This window comes from Lissotriton helveticus, chromosome 2_2 (assembly GCF_964261635.1).
Source record: "Lissotriton helveticus chromosome 2_2, aLisHel1.1, whole genome shotgun sequence".
NCBI lineage: Eukaryota > Metazoa > Chordata > Amphibia > Caudata > Salamandridae > Lissotriton > Lissotriton helveticus.
Genome location: NC_136060.1, coordinates 141516168 through 141532917, shown reverse-complemented (window position 1 = coordinate 141532917; position 16750 = coordinate 141516168). Strand labels below are relative to the sequence as shown.

General features: G+C 45.1%; 1 protein-coding gene across 1 annotated transcript in view; it reads right to left on the bottom strand.

Annotated features, from left to right (window-relative positions):
- Positions 1-16750, bottom strand: part of NFXL1 (nuclear transcription factor, X-box binding like 1) — a 624964-nt gene that overhangs the window by 535858 nt on the left and 72356 nt on the right. The window contains exons 5-7 of the mRNA XM_078678225.1: positions 6367-6497; positions 4047-4225; positions 1306-1467 (exon numbers count right to left, since the gene is read on the bottom strand). Of these exons, the coding sequence (XP_078534351.1) occupies positions 1306-1467; positions 4047-4225; positions 6367-6497 (472 nt within the window). The remainder of the gene's footprint in view (positions 1-1305; positions 1468-4046; positions 4226-6366; positions 6498-16750) is intronic.

The window sequence follows — 16750 nt, the reverse complement described above, 5'->3', positions numbered from 1 at the left end:
TTTTCTTGTATCCTAATGTACACATCACTGTAATAGCTTATTGTTCTGTACCTGTCCTTTATAATTAACCAACTTGACACTGTGCAAACAAGGCAAGTCAGAATTCGGTGGATTTATTTCTCTAGCAGTCTCTTTTAACAAGTACTTCGCAAGAAGAAATTCTGCATTTTTGGCTCCTGTGATAGCACCAAGGGAAATTTCCAGTTCCTAAAATTATTTTAAACTACACACCCATGGTAATCTAAGCATGTGTAATGTAAGGGGATTGGGAAAGCATTCCTTTTCCACAAAATTGATAACCTTATCCGTGATGCAGCAGTCATTTGAGGCTACAACATTATGGGTTTATGACCCTACAAATGTATTGGCTTCCAAACTAGTCTTTTGGGCCAGGGCTGTAAAATAAGCCCAAGGGAGCTATGCCCATACCGAGGGCATTTTTTTCCCCTTCTGATACCATGAACAGGCCCCTAAAGGGCTTGCTCATTATTTCACGATCCCTCTAGGGTTAAAAGAGTAATTCATTCAGAGACAGACATATGGGATTCATCCATGACTTCAAGGAGAGATTAATTAGGTCAGGTGGAGGTCCTCGTTTTCGAAAAGGGTTTCCTTGGCACTGACAGGAGTATCTCTGCATTAAGAGGGTGTTCTTGACTTGCAGATGGTGTTCTTGGCATGCAGTGTGTCCTAAATGTTGAGAGAGTGAGAGATATTGAGCCATGATAAAGGATCCTCACACTTGATAGAAAACCGTGAGAGTGCCCAATAGAAGGTGAAAGACTTTGGGTGAATATATATTTTCACAAAAGAAATGCATATGAGGAAAAAACAAATGAAATGGCAAAGCGTTGGCTTTTTGGATCTCAAGCATAGATCAGAAACAGAACCAAGGGAAAACTTGTCAAGAGTACTGCGTACTGGGACTGAGGAAGTCTGCGTCGGACTTAAATAGCAGTGTATTTTATCCTCTATGCAAACCTGAATGAGAAGAGGAACAAAACAAATTGAAATAAAATATTGATCCTTTACGTATGTAATGCTTTTTGTCTAAGTTGATTAGACTGTTTACTCTCAACTTTAACAGTGTTCCAGGATCCTGGGTGTGATAGGAGATATTCAGCGGTCATGAATTTTATGTATTTATTTTCATGCAGTGTGATTGCCAGCAAGCAGTAGTATTGTACAGGACAGCATGACAGTGTTTAGTTTGAAAAGTATACTCTGTTACTTGTGGTTTTACACGAACTAGCTAAAATGTGTACCTGAATAAAACGCTTTACACTTAAGAAAAGACATATATACCTTTGTGACAAGGCTGCTCACATTTGTGCTGCTCACATTGTAATTTCCTCCCACATGGTAGCTGGCAAGACCACTCCTTGGCACTGCAGCGCCGTGGCACCGGCTTTGCTTTTTTACAGTAGCATGTTATGGTGACCATTTTTGGACACGGAGGACATGGGCCTAAACAACAAGAAAAATGAAAGATTATTAAAACATAAAAACAAGTTTCAATATAGGTTTCTGACAAGTTTATTACCAAATACTCAATAGGTAATAATAACCTCTTTATAAATATTGCTAAATTCCACAAAGTAAACACATATATTCACTGAGGCCAATACTATATTGGGTGAAGCTTACGGAGCAAATGCACAAAGATAAGTCAGATGGGTTAGTTGCAAGAAAACGATGACAAAAAGCAAAATTCCACCAATAAGGGAACGTATATAATTTCCCATGTTATGCTTTGGGAATGTTTTGTTTATCAGGAGCTTGGGAAATTGATGAAAACAATTAAAATGGTGTAAGCAAAATATGTTTCCATGCCGCCTGTAATGGTATTTAATACAGAAAATGTTGATTACTAGTCATAACAAGACACATTAAAACAAAGTGGGTTATTTAGTGCTTTGGATCTGGGAGATAGACCAAAAATGGGTGGATATCCTGCCCAGACTCTTTAGAGTGCATACCCACGCGCACACTCTAAATAAGGCAATTGCAACATGTTCCAATTTTTGGTGGCTATCCCGCGCTCACCAATCTTTAAAAAACGCTCAAAGTCTGATTGAACAAATTCATCTTATTAATGAATTTGTTTACAGATGTAAGAGGATGTGTTCTCATCAGACTGGTGTCAAAATGTGACTTGTGTAACAAGTAAACTTGAGATATCCAACTGGGTAATTCTAGGTTATATGTTGGACCTTCATACTAGGACACATTTATTAGACCTAATTTATCTTACAGTAAAATATTAAAATGTAAATAAAAAACAGAATGGCATACACCTTATAATACAATAACACAGCGGTATTTCATGTCCACAATAACATTTCAGCCATCCATGGTCCAAATATGTTTAAAAAATACATTTGTCAACTATTCTCCCTCAATACATTCCAAAAACACAACACATAGTGATGCCTAGTTCAATCACCTTCATCAACATGTTTAGGCATATCTTAACCTCGGAATTGGTGTACAAAATTCTAAACCAATTTTAGGTCAAGCCTACAAGAGAGCACAAGCTGCCTGGTTCTAAAAGACCGATTGTGGTCTTACCAAGAACGTACAGGAGCTTACATCCGCTGTTGGTTGGCTTTATTGTCACTCTCATTTGCTTGCTTTTTTACTCAATTACTTTCCTTGTCCCAGATTATCCATTTTGTGTTTGTCCCTCCTCTGGACTACAGTTTCTTTAGGATCTCTCTGATTGGCTGGCCTCCCATCTTTTTACTGCTCGCTTTAAGGGAACTACTTTTTTCTCTTTGCTTAAGCACTTGATGAGAGTGCATATGTCTTCTAGCTCCGTCCCTCAAGAACTTCTCCGCCACCAAATACCCACCTTCCAGGAGTTCAGTATAGCTGTCTCCCTCGAGTTGAAATGTCTTGTGTGCCCCCAACACTTCTGTAGCTCTCCTTTGTGTGCTGCTTTTCCCCTCTCCCACCCACTCCCTGTTGCTCCTTACACTCACGCCTCCACTGTACCCCACTATCTATTTAAAAAAATATTATATTTGGACAACCAGGAAGCAAATTGCTGTCTGCCCTACTACATAAAGCACTTTCATGTTACTTCATTTCCTTTTTTGCTTACTGATGTATCTCGGAACAGTAAATAAAATATATCTATATATGTTGCCCGAGGCATTTTGTAGGCACGCAGGCGTAATAACTAAACAGCACCCCTAAAAGATGTTGAAAAAGCCAATAGGGCCATAAGGCGAGACCTGTTGGCTTTGCTATTGGGCTTCATGCAAAAAATAATACGCTCATCAGCATTCTGATACATACATTCCACCAAAGTCAAATATTCCAATAGTCATCACCCAGACCTATCGCAAAACCACTGAAATAAAAGAAAAATAAAAAAAAGGCAGTGGAAGTTCTGTTTTACTGCTAGCAAGGTCAAATATCATCTGACTGGCTTACGTTATAGAAGTCAATTAATACATTTATGGTGATGTACAGACTTTTGGATTTATTTTATTAGCAACTCTAAATATATGCCCTGTGTCACGTATTAAAAGTTCACACCTCTTAAAGTTCACAAAGGCAGAACTGCCCACGATGCACACCAGCATGATGGATGAATGAGAGGTTGGATGCAATGTGATGTGCTCTGTCCGTAATTCAAGTCAAGAAAAGCTTTGAACTGAGCGCCTTGGTGATACAGTTCTACCTCTGCCTGTACGTGGCAGGGTAGCCACAGGGTAGCCACAGTTGGGAGTAACAGAGTCCCAGGACTCAGGAATAAGTATAATACGATAGATCAACCTGAAATAAATGTGACTGCAGATTTGAGAACATCGAGACAGGAGCATCAGTCCAGTCAGATAAAGGCCAGACAGAGTAATATCCCTGGTCAGAGAAAATTAAACATGAAATTCAGATACAATTGTTAGCTTACATTCATTTTTTCCTTACTTGCATACTGCCGTAAAATGCACATTTATATGTGGGATCTGCATTTTTTTAACTGTTCGTTTGATACAGTTGATACCACCATTTGTATTTCTGTACGTGCAGATAATTACCTGGGTGGCATAGCAATAGGCACTTGTGTCCACATGAAGGTTTAAATTCTTTTTCACACACTTGACCGCATGAGTGAGGTACAAGCCATGGGTCCACCGGTGGGTCTTCCACTTTTCCACAGTAGCAGTAGTACCTACTGGGGGTTTCAACACGCTGGTACTCGAAACGACACTTGGGACTAGGAGCAGAGAGAAAGAATAAATGTAATATTTACATAAAATGAACATATATGTATCAAACAATGTATTCGAAAACGCTGCGATTCGCAAAAAAACAGCTTTTGCAAATACAAAATCGCAAAACGCGATGTATGAGCCATTTTCACATCGCATTATTAAGGAATCGCTAATGTTACGTTTCCTTAATTTTGCGTAAGCATTTAAGGAATCGCAAATTGCAATTCCTTAAATGCTATGTAACAAGCACCCAAGTTGTTCGATTTCTCCTTAAGAAATCGCAAATTACCACCAACTTGAAGTTGGTGGTAATTTGCGATTTCTTTGAAAAATGCACTTTTTGGCATTTTTCAAAGTGCCATTTGGCACACATTCATGCCCTTAGGGCATGTAAGTGAGCCATATGCGCACACATGCTCATTTCAGGGGTGCATCAGGGTGTCCTTATGACACCCTTGCACCCTTCAAATTATTCCCAATTTGCGAATCTCTAATTGGGAATCACAAATTGAGAATGACTTCCCAATCATTCCTATGGGCCTCCTGCGATTTCGCAATTTGCTAATCACAATTAAGGAATAACAAGGAATCGCTAAATATTTGCAAATTTTTAAATACATCCCGTTTTGGGATTCTCAAATAGCGATTCTCAAATAAATCGCTATTTGAGAATCGCAATAATGGATTTTGATACCTATGCCCCATAGTTCTGAGTGCCTATGCGCTAAAAAAAACAAATCACTGCTTTAAAATGCTACATTACACTAGAACTAAGACAAAGGAATGCTATAATTCCAATTATAGAATACAGCAAAATGAAGACAAATAGATGCTAGAATTACAATTACAGAATAAGAATAGCGAACTAGCACCTATCACAACACTATAATAGCACTGAATGAAGGACTGTGCGATTTGTAATGCTCTTTTGATCACTGTTTAATCAAAGGTATGCAAAAGTAAACCCACGGTATTTCACATACCAGACAATAAGACCAAGAAGGGGATACTCAAAAACTACTTAACAGAGGCGTACAGTATTAGAAAAAATTGTGTGACAATCTGAAAATAAGTGTTTTAATTTCTTCTAAAAAAATTCAAAAAACGTTCAAAATAACCTAGGAAATCTGCACAAACAGCGGACTCAAGTTACATTAATATGTAGCACCCCTAACACAATTGCATTTCACATGCACTAATAGGGGCTAGCAGAGGGCAGGCTATGGAATGACTCTTGTAATGGAACCTGGTTGATTAGGCTGCGAGTGCCGCTGCATCTCTATGGCCTCCGTCACTTCGCTCTTTCCTTTGGATTTTTCTGCAATATGTTACTCTGTCTGAAATTTCTGTTCCTGGAGTAGCATGGGTTACTAAATCTAGACTACACTGGTCTGTCTGCACACCGGAGAACAACAAGGTTACCATTGTCTCCCAGATCCTCCTACTGGAATACAGAAATTCCTTTCCCTAAAGATGGCAGCTGTAGGAAAGGGAAAGAGATGTGGCATCTTCCTGACTTGGCCAGACAGCAGTACTGTAATAACCTAAGTTTCTTCCAGACATCAGGGCATGTTGAACCCGTACTAACAAACAATATACTGAGTTTCCAAAAACAAACCAAAATCTACATTAAAATCAAAATCACTACATTTGGATCTGGTTACCTTAATTTGACTTATCTGAGAGTATGTCGCACATAACGGCATATATATTGAGGGTGTTAAAAACAAGATAGGTTGTCACATTTAAACAGTTGTTACATAACAAAATAACAAAACTATATTTTTAAAAAACAGAAACCTGAAAAGTGATGCTTATTTGTATAGAACAAGAAAGCAGAACCCAACACATTTCTTGATGCACAAAGGCAAGTATACAAATGTCATAGAAAGCACTCAAAGACTTGAAAGCCACAGGTGATTAGTGATTCAACATCACGTTTGCAAACATACCTTATACAACAATTTCTGAAGGAAATAAAAAGTAAATTTCCAAAATATCAAAAAGACCGAGAAATCTTTTGGATCTACATATCCCTCTAACTGCTTTTACATGGGTTAACCTTTGGGTTCTAACTATCGCTCCACCTGGGTCTGTTGAACCCTAAAGAAAACGTTTTTAAAAAAAATTGCAGATATCTTACCAATGCCATGGATAATCTTTCTTTCCAAAATCATCATCTGTTACAGAGGAGACAAGAAAAACGCTGTCCTTGGCCCACTTCTGGATGCAGGGCATATGGAAGAGACAGAAACATCCAGAACAACTCCACACCTAGGAAGAAGCTATTGGTTACGGGTGGGCAGACTCATAGCAGCAGGCATATTCTCTAACAAAGAAATCAGTGTCTTGTATCTGACTACCCCTGCTTCACCTCAACGGTCACTGTATCTGAAAGCGGCGCTGGCATTGAAAAAATGTGTGACATTCAAACAAGGGCTGAACGTATAAAAACTTTACAGGATGTGCCATTGTGTTTTCAATATTGTTAGAGTACACTGCTTTTCCCTTTCTGCTAATATCCCCTGAATTCTGCACTTCATGGGCATAACGCTAGACATCTGCCATTGGGTAAAAATACGTTTTGAAGCAATATATGTATAATACGTCACCAAACATGCATAAATAATATCTACTAATCGGCAACAAAATAGAGATAAATAAACCTTGAACGCAATAAAAAAAAAAAACACTCTACAACAAGACAATATGAGAAAAAATGCACAATGCATAAACTGATACCTAATGCTCGGTCCTCAATTCACATGAACAATTCATTAAACTAAAACAGCATCAAAGGTTTTTCATTATCCCCCACTTCTCAAACAAATATTGTGTTTTTTTTTGAAAATCTTTTTATTGGCAGTATAAGTAAGAGTAATCATATTAGGTTCGACAGAAACATAATTTGCACATTACTTAGTTCTTACATGCTTGTCGTATCCATTCAGTGATTAAGCATTTTCATTTTATACAACTACAGTTAGTCCCAATAAAACATCCCCCACCCTCCCCCTCCCTCCCTGGCACTTACATGTAGTCACAATAGTCATTTGTGGTACTCGGTATAGTCCAGTACAATCATTTCACTGTGGTTATCCCGTCTTAACCTTACAGAGGACTATAAACAGTTCTAATCATATACTGATTCTGTTCCTTGCACCCGGAACAACTCACGACATCCATGAAAATGTTCATATCCAACCCAATACAAGCCGAACCTTCAAAATTCTCGAAACCATTCGAGAATTTTGAAGGTTCGGCTTGTTGCAGCACCAACACCCCTGAGGAAGGGTGTAGGAGAGTAGGGTCTGCAATCCTATGATCACCCAGATTTTTGCTTGTTTGCTACACTGGTTTACGACTTTCCCTGGCTGTGGGCCTGCTAATCAGACCCACAGCCTAGCTGTTCTCTCTAATCCAAACTGTACCCAGGTACTGAATTGGCACTGGGCCCTCTCAAGTCCCTGTAACCAGGGCTGAGGTGCACCCAGAAGTCTCCCAGGGGCTGCAGCATGTATTATGCCACCCCTGGACTGACTAACTAAATCTGACACAACTGGCTGCACGACAGCTGGGGCAAGGAGGTGTAAACACCCTTTGCTTTAGATATAGTATTCCTATATCTAAACCTAAATGGACACACAGATCTCCTATCAGTCACTCCTATGGCAGGCCTTAACAATCCTGAAGGCAGAGTGCTTGGAATCGTGTGAGATAGTGCTCTGGCATGAGCTGAGCCTGTCTGCGGCTTTCGGGATCTATCCCTTAGCCGTTTCCATGATATCGCATACCATATACTCTTAAGTGCATTATAATCCTCGCGGTTATATGCCAACTCTGGTATCGCTTTATCAAAACATGTCGAGTAAGGTGTCATACGAATTGGAATACTAACCCCTCGCCAATTCTGGCGACGGGGTTAGCATTCCACCCTTCTAGAGGGACACGACATGGATGTAACCTGTAACCCCGGTTAAAGTCAGACAGAGCCTTAGCATCCACAAAATGGATGCTGCCACCGAGACACAAGTCTGCCCTCCTGCTGCTGGGAGTCCTCCCAGAGCAGGAGGCAAGGACAAAGGGTTTCCTGCCAGGGGCGGTGCCAGCACCGTCCCAGACAGGGTTTTGTGTATTCCAGGTAGGCAGGGCTACAGAGGAAGGTGACTGCAAGTGGCACCCCGGTGCTCACTGTGCATAGGCCGGCTTGAACCAGTTCCAGGGGCACACCAGCCCCTGAGCTGGGGAAAGCCCGCCAAAGGAGAGGGGTGTAACCACCCCCCTCCTGGTCCCACCCATAGGGCAGGACTTAGTCGCGTGCCAGCCCCCTTTTCCAAGATAAAGGTAGGAGCAGGCCCCCTTCCAAATCAGATCATCTTTGGAATCAAGACACGACTTTCTACGAAAGGACATCAAGATTTCTTCTTCAAGATTCTCCCTTGTGACTAAGGAGTAGTCACCCTGCATCCGCAGGCACCATCTTAAGAACACTGCGGTCTGCTGCAAGTCCTTCCTCCGGAATCTGACTGCCCAGCTCGACGAGAACCGGCTTCCCTGGCACCTCTGACCTCTACCCACCTCTACAGCCAAGCTGAGAACCGTGGGTGCGACGAGACCTCGAGGGACCGGCCATCTTCAAGACTGCACGACTTCTTTCCAGCACGACCGCCGAGGGATCCTCTGGTGAGTGCTTTGGGGTCCGCAGCCCCAGCACCGAAGTTCAGCCTCCCAGCATCTCCACGATCTGCGTGGGGCCCTTCTGCTTTTTGCTGCTCACCGCGTTGTTTGGCTACTAGCCCGCTGGCTTGTGGCCTTCTTAACGACCCCCGACTACATCACTGTTGCTGGTCTGGTTGCTCCAGACTGGCCCTTGCTCCCTTCCAAGAGAGGAGCACCCCGGACCCTCCTGGTCCACTCCAGACGCCATTTTAGGTCCACCGCGTGGGCTTGAATTTGCCAAGACTTGTTGCCCCAATCCTGGGTCCAGCGACGTCGAGAGCATCATCCATCGTGGGACAGCTCGTACCTCCATCCTGGTCGCCGACAACGCCTCCTGGTCCGTGAGACTACAGAGCCCAGCGTCGCCCACTCACCTAGTCGAGGTGACTACCATCCGGTGCCCTCCTGGTGCCACCTGACTACTGGCTAGTAGTCACGAACTTGGTCCCCTCTGCTTTCAGGTGTCATCTATCTTCGATCCAGGCTTGGATCACCCGAACAATCTTCACTGGTCGCCTGCCAGCAACTCCTTTCCTTCAGGCTCCTGGTTCGTCAACGGAGAATCCCGACGTCTTTTCAGACCTATGCAGCTGCAGCCCCTGGGCTAGGTAACTTCGGCATTTCGGTGCCTCAGCATAGCCTCACTATCCAAGGGTCCAGATCCACTTTCGTTTTTGACCTACCTAGTCGGGTTCGCCCGAGAACACTAACTTTGTGAATTCTAGTTTCCATAGACTTTGTCCCGCATCCCGCGTGAGAGTGCCCACTCTGCACCCGAGTTCCCTAGGCCTCCTGCTAGTAATCTAAAGGTTCAGTAGTCCAGCCCTAGCGATCCCAACGCCTCTGAGAATCGTTACTTACCTGCTAGTAATTCGCATTCCACTTTTGTAGTATATGGTTTTTCGTGCCCCTCGGGCATTTGTGTAAATTGTGCGACTTGAAGTATTTTTATAAGAGTTTTGTTGTGTGCTTAGCTCCCTGTCTCATAAAGAGCCAGGGTAGTCTTGTTATAAATAAATACACTGTTTATTTTCATAACAACTTGTGTGGTGTCCTTTCACTGGGTGTTCAAGGGGTAATGTGATGGTAAAACAGCTGGCTTAACACGCCCTCTAGAGTCTTAGCCTTAGACTGCTCGTGTCCATGCTACTAGGATAGCTGGTCTATAAGGTTGACTTACAACCAATCATCAATAAGGGTTGTTTGGACTGATACATAGTGATCACTAGAATAGTGAGCACTGCATATCAGGCCAACTTCTCACATTGGTGGCAGCGGTTGGGATTTGAGCTTGCTGTTGTTTTACCACACATATCCTAAGAATATCTTGTGAAAGATCACATAAGTACTAAAGGTACATATAACTTAGCTTAGAATACTCTGAGTTCTACTGAACCAGCTGTTGTAGCTCCTAGGGCCTAGCACACCCTAAACTACAACTCTAGCAAGGGATCAGTAGGCAAACATATAGTGTAGGTAAGTGCACCACTTACACCTCACTAGAAAAGCATGTCTACCCAAGGAGAATCTACTGAGACTCCCCTTGTGGATATTGACCCTCCACAGGTCAAATCAAGATATGCAGCTCTCAGTTTCCAGGAGATGAGACAAGTGTGTACCTCCAGGAAACTGAAACAGGGGTCTAACCCCACCATTCCCTTTTTGATAGGTCTCTTAGAGACTTATGATGCGAGAAAGATTTCTCAGCTAGATGGGAATATGCCAGCCTTAGAGGGTACCTCTGGGGATCCAGACCTCCCCAACACTGCCAATGCAGTTGAGGAGGAGGATCAAGAGGAACTCTCTGGGGACGAGGTATACAAAGGTCTTGAGGTAGTCAGAAGGCTAACTAGGGCCAACTTAGACTTGCTTGGGCTAGGATCTGGGGGACCCCCAGTACTGACCCTAAGTAGGCCTAACCTTGGAGTTAGGAGAGATAGATCTCTTTCTAGGGACTCCAATAGATCTCTGCACTCTAATGCCTCTTCTCAGAGGAGAAGGAACTCTCCCCAGAGGAGATTGACTTCCCCTCAGAGAATGGAGCATGAAGCTAGGATGAGACAGGCTGCTCTGAGGATTGAAAGGGAAGAACTTGCCCTGGCCAAAGAGAAGCTTGCCTTTGCTAGAGAGCAGCAGATGAGTGGGTTAGCTCCCACTGGTGGCAGCAATCTCCCAAGAGATAGAGAGAAGGGTTTAGACACTAAACACCTGACAAAAATAGTGCCCCCCTTTAAGCAAGGGGATGACATCCAGAAATGGATGGCTGCTTTGGAGAGGGCCTGCACTGTGCAGGGCATTCCCCAAAGTCAGTGGGCAGCTATACTGTGGCTCTCCTTTGATGGTAAAGGTAGAGACAAGCTCCTCACTACAAGAGTGGAGGATGCTAATGATTACCAGGTCCTGAAAAATACACTGGTTGATGGGTTTGGTTTAACCACTGAGCAGTACAGGTTGCTGTTCAGAGACACCCAGAAAACTCAGTCTCAGGACTGGTCTGACTTTGTGGATAGTGCCACTAAGGCTTTGGAGGGCTGGTTGCTGGGTAGCAAGGTTACTGATTACACAGGGTTGTACAATCTCATGATGAGAGAACAAATTTTAAATAATTGTCAGAACCAGTTGTTGCACCAGCACCTTGTTGATTCAGATCGGACCTCTCCCCAAGAATTGGGAAAGAAGGCAGACAAATAGGTCAGAAGAAGGATCAAGCAGAACCAGAACCAGAACCAGGGTGGTCAGAAGAAAGCAGACCAGAAGGGTAATGCTAAGAGTGAACAAAATGACCAGAAGTCTTCACCAGGTCCCCAACAAACCAAAGAGGGTGGGGGTCAGGCTTCCCAGAAGAAGAAGACTCAAGAAGGCCAGTCAAAAAGGTGGTGCCAGTACTGTAAAAGTAAGTCTCACTGGTTTAGTGAGTGCACCAAAAGAGGAGGACAAACTCCTACCACTACAGCCCCTAAGGCAACTGCACCCCCTAGTACAGTCAGTAGTGGTAGTGTACCTCCCTAGGCAATAGTTGGGTTAACCTTGGGAACTGAGGGGTCTGACAACTTAGTTGGCACACTCACTCAGGCTGTCCTTGTCTGTACAGGGGATATGGATATATCCCCTGATGTAAGTCCCAATACTTTGGGCAAATACAGGCAGACACCTTTGATTAATGGCAAGATGGCTCAGGCCTATAGGGACACTTGTGCCAGTGTCACCATGGTGACATCTAACTTTGTGGACCCTGGACAGATCATGCCAGGTACAGATTTCCTGGTGACCAATGCCAGCAACGTCACTACCAGTCATAGTATGGCGATTGTGGCTTTCTCCTGGGGTGGAGTGAAGGGTCAAAAGAAAGTTGTAGTCAGTTCAGACCTCCCAGTGGATTGTTTGTTGGGCAATGATTTGGAGTCATCACTATGGTCAGAAGTGGAGCAGAGGACTCACATGGAGATGTTAGGCTTGCCAGCACATGTGCTTGCTGTGACTAGGTCACAGGCCAGAAGATGCCCCACTGAACAGGTGCTGGATCCTGAAAGAATGGACCAGACACCTTCCAAGAAGAAGAGCAGTAGGGTTAAGGCTTTGCCTTCCCCCTTGCCCCAGGTTGAGGATCAAGTCTCTGAGGAGGCTGATCTGAGAGAGCTGAGGGAAACTGAGCCTAAAGAGCTTGAACTTGATCAAGTTGAGTTTCTGGGCTCAGGGGGACCCTCCAGAGCAGACCTGGGGAAGGCACAGTTAGACTGCCCTTCCCTTGAACCCCTCAGACAACAGGCTGCTGCTGAGGCTGCAGGGAGTGCCACAGGTGCCCACAGGGTATACTGGGAAGATGGACTCCTGTACTCTGAGTCAAGAGACCCCAAGCCTGGTGCAACCAGGAGGCTGGTCATCCCCTTGTCTCTGAGAGGTTTCCTTCTCACCTTGGCCCATGAGATTCCCCTTGCAGGTCATTTAGGTCAGACAAAGACTTGGGACAGGCTTGTCTCACACTTTCACTGGCCCCACATGAATGAGAATACCAAGGAGTTTTGTCGCTCCTGTGTCACTTGCCAAGCCAGTGGTAAGTCAGGTGGCACAACAAAGGCCCCCCTCATACCACTACCTGTGGTGGGGGTTCCCTTTGAAAGAGTGGGGATTGACATTGTTGGTCCAATGGAACCCCAGACAGCATCAGGGCACAAGTTTATACTGGTGGTGGTGGATCATGCCACCAGGTATCCTGAAGCTATTCCACTTAGGACCACTACAGCACCGGTAGTGGCAAGGGCCCTAGTTGGAGTGTTCTCCAGAGTGGGCTTCCCTAAGGAGGTCGTTTCTGACAGAGGTACAAACTTCATATCAGGATATCTGACTGCAATGTGGAAGGAGTGTGGTGTGAACTACAGGTTCACCACACCCTATCACCCACAATGCAATGGGCTTGTTGAGAGATTCAACAGGACCCTCAAAGGGATGATTCATGGGCTACCTGAAACTCTTAGGAGAAGATGGGATGTCCTGATCCCCTGCCTCTTGTTTGCTTACAGAGAGGTCCCACAGAAGGGGGTTGGCTACAGCCCTTTTGAGCTTCTGTATGGGCATCCTGTAAGAGGACCCCTGTGTTTGGTGAAGGAAGGATGGGAGAGACCTCTCAAAAAGCCTGCAACCAACATAGTGGACTATGTACTTGGTCTCCGCTCCAGGATGGCTGAGTATATGGAAAAGGCATCTAAAAACCTTGAGGCCAGCCAAGAACTCCAAAAAGCTTGGCATGACCAAAAGGCTGTTCTGACTGTGTACCAGCCAGGACAGAAGGTGTGGGTGCTGGAGCCAGTGGCCCCAGCAGCTCTCAAAGACAAATGGTCTGGGCCCCAGACCATCATTGAGCAAAAGGGAGAGGTTACCTACTTGGTGGACCTTGGAACTCCCAGGAGCCCTCTTAGAGTGCTCCATGTAAACAGGCTCAAGGCATATGTTGACAGGAAGGACATGAGCTTGCTCATGGCCACAGATGAGGGACAGGAGGAAGAGAGTGACCCTCTCCCAGACCTGCTCACTCAGAATCCTGATGATGGATCAGTAGATGGTGTTGTCTTTTGTGGCAGCCTCACTGAGCATCAGCAACAGGATTGCAGGCAAGTTCTGCAATCCTTCAGACATATGTTCTCTCTTACACCCAGCCAAACTGATTGGTGTACCCATGATGTTGACACTGGAAACAGTCTGCCTGTCAAGAGTAAAATCTACAGACAGCCTGATCATGTTAGAGACTGCATCAAAACAGAAGTGCAGAAAATGTTGGAGCTGGGAGTCATTGAGCCCTCAGATAGCCCTTGGGCTAGCCCAGTAGTTCTAGTGCCAAAGCCTCACACCCATGGTGGTAAGAAAGAGATGAGGTTTTGCGTAGACTACAGAGGCCTCAATGCAGTCACTAAGACTGATGCCCACCCAATACCAAGAGCAGATGAACTTATAGATAAATTGGCTTCTGCCAAGTTCTTAAGTACATTTGATTTGACAGCTGGGTATTGGCAAATCAGGTTAGCTGAGGAGGTCAAGCCCAAGACAGCATTTTCTACCCCTGGTGGGCATTATCAGTTTGTGGTAATGCCCTTTGGTTTGAAAAATGCACCTGCCACCTTCCAAAGGTTGGTGAATCAAGTCCTCACTGGGCTGGATGACTTCTGTGCAGCATATCTAGACGATATTGCTGTCTTTAGCTCCACCTGGGAGGATCACCTGGTCCACCTGAGGAAAGTGTTAGAGGCTCTGCAAAAGGCAGGCCTCACTATCAAGGCCACTAAGTGCCAGATAGGGCAGACACAGGTTGTATACCTGGGCCACCTTGTAGGTGGAGGCCAGGTTCAGCCATTGGAGAGTAAAATACAGGCCATCCAGGACTGGGCTCCTCCAATCACCCAGACTCAGGTTCGAGCTTTCTTGGGCCTGACTGGTTATTACAGAAAGTTTGTCAGAAATTATGGGTCCATAGTGACCCCTCTTAATGACCTGACAAGCAAGAAGATGCCAAAGAAAGTTCAGTGGACAGCAAGCTGTCAGAAAGCATTTAATGACCTAAAACAGGCCATGTGCACAGCACCTATCCTTAAGAGTCCAGATTACTCCAAGCCATTCATTGTCCAAACAGATGCTTCTGAGTTGGGTGTGGGAGCTGTTCTGTCTCAGCTGAATTTTGATGGTAATGACCAGCCTATTGCTTTCATTAGTAGGAGGCTGACCCCCAGAGAGAAAAATTGGTCAGCTATTGAGAGGGAGGCCTTTGCTGTGGTTTGGGCCCTGAAGAAGCTGAGGGCCTACTTGTTTGGTACTCACTTCACCATTCAGACCGACCATAAGCCCCTCTTGTGGCTAAATCAGATGAAGGGTGAAAACCCCAAACTGCTTAGGTGGTCCATTTCCCTACAGGGGATGGATTTTACAGTGGAGCATAGACCTGGTACTGATCACAGCAATGCTGATGGGCTCTCCAGGTATTTCCACTTAGAGCAAGAAGACTCACCTGGTCAAGGTTAGTTTATTGTCCCAAAGTTTGGGGGGGGTCATGTAGGAGAGTAGGGTCTGCAATCCTATGATCACCCAGATTTTTGCTTTTTTGCTACACTGGTTTACGACTTTCCCTGGCTGTGGGCCTGCTAATCAGACCCACAGCCTAGCTGTTCTCTTTAATCCAAACTGTACCCAGGTACTGAATTGGCACTGGGCCCTCTCAAGTCCCTGTAACCAGGGCTGAGGTGCACCCAGAAGTCTCCCAGGGGCTGCAGCATGTATTATGCCACCCCTGGACTGACTAACTAAATCTGACACAACTGGCTGCACGACAGCTGGGGCAAGGAGGTGTAAACACCCTTTGCTTTAGATATAGTATTCCTATATCTAAACCTAAATGGACACACAGATCTCCTATCAGTCACTCCTATGGCAGGCCTTAACAATCCTGAAGGCAGAGTGCTTGGAATCGTGTGAGATAGTGCTCTGGAATAAGCTGAGCCTGTCTGCGGCTTTCGGGATCTATCCCTTAGCCGTGTCCATGATATCGCATACCATATACTCTTAAGTGCATTATAATCCTCGCGGTTATATGCCAACTCTGGTATCGCTTTATCAAAACATGTCGAGTAAGGTGTCATACGAATTGGAATACTAACCCCTCGCCAATTCTGGCGACGGGGTTAGCATTCCACCCTTCTAGAGGGACACGACATGGATGTAACCTGTAACCCCGGTTAAAGTCAGACAGAGCCTTAGCATCCACAAAATGGATGCTGTCACCGAGACACAAGTCTGCCCTCCTGCTGCTGGGAGTCCTCCCAGAGCAGGAGGCAAGGACAAAGGGTTTCCTGCCAGGGGCGGTGCCAGCACCGTCCCAGACAGGGTTTTGTGTATTCCAGGTAGGCAGGGCTACAGAGGAAGGTGACTGCAAGTGGCACCCCGGTGCTCACTGTGCATAGGCCGGCTTGAACCAGTTCCAGGGGCACACCAGCCCCTGAGCTGGGGAAAGCCCGCCAAAGGAGAGGGGTGTAACCACCCCCCTCCTGGTCCCACCCATAGGGCAGGACTTAGTTGCGTGCCAGCCCCCTTTTCCAAGATAAAGGTAGGAGCAGGCCCCCTTCCAAATCAGATCATCTTTGGAATCAAGACACGACTTTCTACGAAAGGACATCAAGATTTCTTCTTCAAGATTCTCCCTTGTGACTAAGGAGTAGTCACCCTGCATCCGCAGGCACCATCTTAAGAACACTGCGGTCTGCTGCAAGTCCTTCCTCCGGAATCTGACTGCCCAGCTCGACGAGAACCGGCTTCCCTGGCACCTCTGACCT